General features: G+C 50.1%; 1 protein-coding gene across 2 annotated transcripts in view; it reads left to right on the top strand.

The window, feature by feature from the left end:
• Positions 1-2,158: 2,158 nt before the first annotated feature.
• Positions 2,159-6,953, top strand: part of NT5M (5',3'-nucleotidase, mitochondrial) — a 41,041-nt gene continuing 36,246 nt past the window's right edge. Inside the window, exons 1-2 of one of the 2 annotated variants that reach the window (XM_034989771.1) lie at positions 2,159-2,428; positions 5,608-5,708. In XM_034989771.1, coding sequence (XP_034845662.1) covers positions 2,159-2,428; positions 5,608-5,708 — 371 coding nt within the window. The remainder of the gene's footprint in view (positions 2,429-5,607; positions 5,709-6,953) is intronic. The other variant, XM_034989772.1, reaches the window with a different exon arrangement.

Below are 6,953 nucleotides of genomic sequence, written 5' to 3'. Positions count from 1 at the left end.
CAAAAACATGCTGAGTGAAAGAAGTCAGTCACAAAAAAGTACACAGCATAAGATTCCATTTATAGCTCTAGAACAGGCAAAACTCATCTACGGTGAAAAAAATTAGAACAGTGGGAGATGGGGCTGATGGAGAAGAAGCAGGAAGGAACTTTCTGGGAAGATGGAGATGTTCTATAGCTGCACTGTTTGACACGCTGGCCACCAGACTTGTGGATTATTTCAATTAAATTATTTAAAGTAAAGTAAAATGGAAAATTTGGTCCCACAGAAGCAGTAGGCACATTTTATTTACTCAACAGCCACATGTGGCCAGTGGCTACTGTATCTGGATAGCATTATTCCATGTCTTCCTAGGAATGCATCCCCAGGGATGAGTTGTCAAAAAGCCCAGAATGGTGAAGTTAAGATTTGTGCATTTCATTTGTAAGACTTATGTTTAAATACATTGAACTCGCTTAAAGCTACGGAGGCTGATGTGTTGAGGGTGAAGTATACTGCTGTCTACAGCTTACTTTGAAATGCATCCAAGAATAAGATGGACTGTTGGAGGGATCGGGAGACACACCGATGTACGGTAAAGCAAATATAGCAAACTGTTAACTGCAGGATCCAGGTGGGTATATGTATCTTCCTCAGACAAGTCTTTCAACTTTTCTGTGTGAACACTTTTGTAATAAAATTATGAAGGATCACCAGTTTTATTAAGGCTTTGTGATGTTTGCAATGTATTTATTTGTCCTACTAGTATCATATACGGTATCTTTAATTATGACATAATTAAAGAATGATTATCAAGATGGAGAAACACAGTGGGGCGTCTTAGCTAGGGGGTCAGAGAATAACCAGAAAAGGTTCCTTCAGGGATCACATTCATTCATTTATTCATTCAGGACACAGGGATGAATCAGACCTGGTCTCCTCTCTTGAATCCAGGAGGTGCCATGAGAGTAACCCATTGTGCAAGGGTGCTGAGGACCTACTGTGTGCCTGGGCTGGAGCATGGGTCTGTGGGACACCACAGCCCAAATACTTTTTGAACTGTGCCACACTGGTTCCTTGTGGCCCTGACTATCTCTCTGGCTTGACTACCCTACCCTTCCTTCACCTTAATTTTGGGCAGATCCAAAAATATCCGTCCCGTGAGGGTGGGAACTTTGTTCACCGCTTGATATCCACCACCGAGCACATAGGAGATGTTCAACAAGCCTGTACCAAAGAAATATAAGAATGAAAATTGTGGTTCCGTTGGCCTCTCCACTCTGAGGCTTTTGAGCTTGCTGCTCGTGCTGTCTGGACCACTAGGTCTCTTTGGTTCTTGCACCCTCTATTCTCGTCATTTCTGTCTCTGCTCCAGCATCCCCTCCTGCAAGAGGCCTTCCCTGACCACCTTGCGAGTCTCCCCACCTCTCCATCATCACGTCATCCTGCCTATTTCCCCCTTCTGTTAAAAAAAAAAAAAGCCATCAATACCAACGTACAAAACAATACATGTTTATAGATTTATTTGAAAATCACCAGTTTTATTAAGGGTTTGTGATGTTTGCAACGTATTTATTTGTCCTACTAGTATCAGCTTCTCCCCAGATGTTCACTATAAAGCAGGAAGGCTCTCCGAGTGCACCTCATCCTGTTTTGGTTCCTTCATACTATTGTCACCCTCTGAAAAAATTTTTTCCCTGTTTTGTACGCTCGTCTGTCTCCTCTTCTTAAAGGTAAGCTCCAGGATGGCAGGAACCTTGCGAGGTTTGCCCACGGCCCCATACGGTCAGTGCTCAGCGACGCGGCCTCGCTCCATCAGCGTGCACGGCTCCTGCAGTCTCGCTGCTGCACTGGGAGGAGGGAGCCCAGACCCGCGCGGTCCTGGGAGAAGATGCGAGCGGAGAGCCTGGGCCTGCGGACGGTCCCCAAAGCCACGCCCCCCGAGCCCCGCCTCCGCCGGGGCGCGTGCCGCAGCCTCGCTCTGGGGCCAGAGCCTGCGCGCTCGCGCCCCGCGCGCCCCGCGCGCCCCGCGCTCCCCGCGCCCTTCGCGCGCCCCGGCCGGCGGGGGTTTCGTTCCCCCAACGCGCCCTCCGCGCCCCGCTGTCATGTCTCCGGGCCCGGCCCGGCGGGGGGGCGCGGCCCAGGCCCCGGCGCCCGCGGCGAGCGACCGCCAGGGGCCATGATCCGGCTCGGCGGCTGGTGTGCGCGGCGGCCCCGCGGCGCGGCGTTCCCGGCGGGGCGGCGCTGGGGGGCGGGCTGGCGGGCGGGCCGGGCGTGCGGCGGCGCCCTGCGGGTGCTGGTGGACATGGACGGCGTGCTGGCCGACTTCGAGGGCGGCTTCCTCAGGAAGTTCCGCGCGCGCTTCCCCGACCAGCCATTCATCGCGCTGGAGGACCGGCGCGGCTTCTGGCTGTCCGAGCAGTACGGCCTCCTGCAGCCCGGCCTGAGCGTGAGCATCCCCCGCCCCGGGGCCCCGAGCCCACCGGAGCCTGGCGGGACTGCGGCCCTCCTTCCCAGCCCTGGGCCGGGAGCCCGCGTGACCTTGGGTGGGGGTCACCTCCCGAGCCCCGGGGTGGTCCTCTCGTAAAACGGGGGGGGGGGGGGGGGGGTGCGGGGGGGGCCCGGGGGCGCCGCGCCCCGCGCAGCCCGGCGCCAAGGAGCTGTTGGCTGTCATCGAGGCTTCTCAAAAGTCGGGAGAGTATGAAGCGTAAAATAGGAACTCTATCTTTAGCTGACTTTTTAATTTTTGGTGCATTTGGCCGCAAGTCTTGAAATTTTTTTAAATGATTACATTTTACGTTACAAGTAAAGTCCTCTTTGACCCCTGCCACAGTCACATGCCCTTTTCTTCATCCTCACGAATTTGATGAGTGTCTTTACCGTTCTTTTTTGTCCTTTCCCGTGAATGCATAGCTCCCAGTATTTGAGGCCCAGAGAAGTTGAGTGACTTTCTGGACATCACAAAATGAGTCAGTGGTCAAGATGGGGTGGGTTCAACTCCTTGGTTTATCCCCTTGCTTTGGTGGCCCTGCTGAACCTGAGCCCACCACTTTGCTGTCTGCGTCCAGGATGGATGGAGGGGAAATATCCAGGCATGTTTATAGACAGATGGCTTAGTTTGTGAGTTTAAACTATTTCGGGAAAGGAACGGGATTTTGCCTTGCACAAACTTAAAGAGGCTGATGTTTTCTGGCATCTCTTGATTGGCCACCCAAGGTCACCACCAGAAGTGTGATGATGATGATATTCGAGGCTATTTTGTATCCACAGGTTGACTGCATTGTCTTCCATGTGAGGTAGACATTATTATCTTCATGATGCAGATGAGGAAGCTTGTCCCAAGTCCTATAGCTAGTAAGGGGCTCAGCTAGGATTCCAACCCAAGTCTGTCTGCCTTCCCAAGCACATTTAGCTTTCCCCACCCCCAAATCCTCTTCTCTGTCCTGCTCTAACAAGTGACATTTCTTTTGACTTAAAAAAGTAACTTGACAATAATTGGTTTGTTGAGAGGCAGGTGTTAGAAAGAAAACCAAGCACCACGGCTCTTCGTCAACACCGTGCACTTCAGAAGGTGACTTTCCCAGAGTTCTGTGTGTTCACTTCTCCGAGCTCTAATACCTGATTACCAACTTCAAGCTGGAGAGAATATCCTAGTAATTTTTGTGGTCTCAGTAACAGACTCCCCTGCTCTATGTGGCTGTTCATTTATAGACAGTGCACAGTATTGGCAGTCTGGGCACCTTATTTCCTCCCAGGAGTGTATTGGGGTGAGGAAATAAAGCCCACACCCAACTCTGAAAAGGACAGTGGCTTTTGAACTCCTTTGTACAGATGTGCAGACTCCACATTTAAAGAGATCATTTTACCATTTTCTAAGGACTAGGCAAAGAAATGGAGCTCTTGGGACGCTAAGGATGCAGTGTTCTGGGAGTGACCTGCTGAGTTCTGCTTCTGGGAGCATTGCAGGAAATAGGATTTTAATAGATGAACACATGTCCTATGTCCCCAGCATAGCCCACAGCAGGACATCCCTGGGTCTCCCCTTGGCTGAGGTGGCCTGGCACCTACAGGTAAAAACAACCAAGGAACCAACCCACCTTGATTATGTAAGCATTTCTGCTTTACAAAATATCACTCTCTTGGTAACCCCTTTGATCTTCACAGGGCTTGCAGAAGTAATCAGGGCAGAGGTGGAAGGCAAAGCTCATTTTAACTGACTTAGAATCCTACACTGTTAGGACAGTTGAAGAACTCAGCCCAGAGAGGGGAAGTGCCTTGACCAGGGTTTCAGAGCCAAGTTAGTGATGGAAGGAGGGAGGGGATGCCGGGATGCTGATTATTGAGGCAAGGTGGTGAGGCCAAGATCACACAGCCAGGGCCAGGACCCCTTACTCGTCCGTCAAGTACATTTTCCCCCCGTCCCCACTGCCTCTGGGTGAGTCAGAAGCCCTGAGTCAAGTTCTGACAGTATCACCCATAAGTGGCCTTGAAAACAGTCCTCTGTAAGCCTCTTTCCTTATCAGTAAACTGGGGATAGCGATTCTTGCCCCTTGTGGGAGGTGAGGGTGAAACAACAGAGACCATATATTAGCTATCAGTACTCATTTGCTTCAGCCCACATAGTTCACAAGAATAATGCCAGTGTAATCTCGGGGTGCTCCACCTCTAAGTGGGACATGGTGGTGGTGCTTGTTCTAGAGTGTGCGGGTTCTGACCTGGGAGAGACACCTCCTGCTGCAGACGTGGGATTCAGGTTCCTGTTCCTCGGAGGCCAGGGTCTGTCCCCCCTCCCCTTGTCCTGGGCCTGGAAGAGTGTGGCATTCTGCAAACTGATTTTAGGCCGGTGACAAAAGGTAGAACCTTGTAGCCTCAGAGTCAGGAGATGGTGTTCAGCTCTCAGTAATGCCACTCTTTTGCTGTGTGGCATTGAGTAAATCCCTTCCCCATTCAGAGCCTTGATTTTCTCATATGAACAATGAGGGTCTGGATTTTTGGTTTTCAGACTTTAAAAGCTGCAGAATACTTTTTAAACAAAGTACTTAATGACATACCAATGCATAAGACAGATACCAGAGCTGTTCCAGTTGATACGGGTGAGGAACCTGGAGTTCTGCTCATTTGGCCTTCCACCCGCCCTCCCTGGCCCCCCTTACCCCACATGGCACAGCAGTGCTCTTAAGAATCTCTGAGTTCCTCCAGCTCTTGAATTTAAGGACTCTAGTGCCATGGCAAGACCAGGTCCACCCACAGAGCCTCTGAGATGCCTCCGGCCGTTAGAATCAAGCAAGCGCGTGATTCATGATGACTTGCCTTTGGTCCCAGACGGCTCTAGCCATGCCTCAAGGAGAGCAGGCTTCGGGATCCATAGCTCCTGACCCCTTAGCTGGTCTCTACTGGATCTTTGCAGACGTCAGAGCTCCTGGAGAGGGGCTGGAACACACACATGCTCCATGTGATTCCCCAGTCCCCCCAGGATATGACCTTGGGTATGTGTGTGTGTATTGGGGGAGGAACGTGGAAGGCTCACACTCTTCTTGTCAACAGCTCTTCCCAGCTGTGCCATCGTCCCTGTGATGAGGCAATGTGCTGAGTCCCCTGAAGTCACCCACTTCTCTCTTGTCTTCTTAGGAGAAGGCCATTAGCATATGGGAATCAGAAAATTTCTTTCTTGACCTGGAGCCTCTGCCGGGGGCTGTGGAAGCTGTGAAGCAGATGGCCAACCTAGAAAAGTAAGTTTGTCTTCTCGCCTGAGCATCTGTGCCTTCCCCCTGCCAGTGCCTCCCCTACTCTTCCCCGCCCTCTGCCTCTCCTCACCCCTGCACAGGCCCATGCTTGTTTCTTTGGTACTCAACCTGGTGACACCCTGAGTGAAACAGTCTCAGCTTGTAAACCAGTGTGGTGCTTTGATCTGGTAACAGGAGAAAATATTGAGTCTAATTGGACCTGGTTAACTGGGTGCTGGATGTGCATTTAATCAGCAAATAGCTGAGAACCGACTGTTAGATGCTGCTGGACAACAGTGATACAGAGATGAACAAACACGGTCCTGCCCTCATGGAGCTCACAGAGTAGACATTAAACAAAGAATCTCACAAGCAGAGATAATCACAGATTGTGGTAAGCGCTGGAAAGGAACCGAGGAAGGAGTACGAAGAGGTCTAAAGGAGACCTAACAAGAAAACTCGGTGTGGAAGCAGTGTGAGCTATTTCTCTTTTGTTCTAGTGAAGTGGCTGCTTCTGGGAGCTGAAGCCCCAGTTCCATAACCATTCACTAAAATCCATTAGCAGTTACAGATGACGTGCTTCCCTGAGGACTTAAAAAACAACAACAGCCGCATTGAGATATGATTCACATACCCTACACCCATTTAAAGTGTAAAATTCAGTGGTTTTTAGTATGTCGGCAGCAGAGTTGTGCATTCATGACCGTAGTCAATTTCCGAAGACTTTCATCAGCCCCAAAAGAAACCCTATACCCCTTACCAGTCACTACCCCTTCTCTCTCCTTCCCCTGCAGCCTTAGGCAGCCACTGTCTACTTTAGGGCTCTGTAGATTTGCCTGTGCTGGACATTTCATGTATATCTCATGTGCATTTCACACAGTACACTATGTGGTCTTTTGTGATTGGCTTCTTTTATGCAACATTGTGTTTTCAGGGTCATCTCCTTTGTAGCACAAGTCAGTACTTCATTCCCTTTCATTGCTGAGTAATATTCCTCTGTATGGATATGACACATTTTGTTTATCTGTTCATCAGTTGGTAGACACTTGGATTGTTTCTGCTTTTTAAGAGTAATACTGCTGTGAACACTCATGTGGTTTTTTTGTGGTTGTATGTTTTCATATAGGTTGTCTATACCTAGGAGCAGAACCACTGGGTCGTGTGGTAAATCCATGTTTAACATTTTGGGGACTGCCAAGCTGTTTTCCAAAGCGACAGTACCATCTGACATTCTCATTAGCAATGTATGAG

Source organism: Mirounga leonina, unplaced genomic scaffold, assembly GCF_011800145.1.
Source record: "Mirounga leonina isolate KUSES-001 unplaced genomic scaffold, KU_Mleo_1.0 Mir_488, whole genome shotgun sequence".
NCBI lineage: Eukaryota > Metazoa > Chordata > Mammalia > Carnivora > Phocidae > Mirounga > Mirounga leonina.
This window is presented reverse-complemented; position numbering and strand designations above follow the sequence as displayed.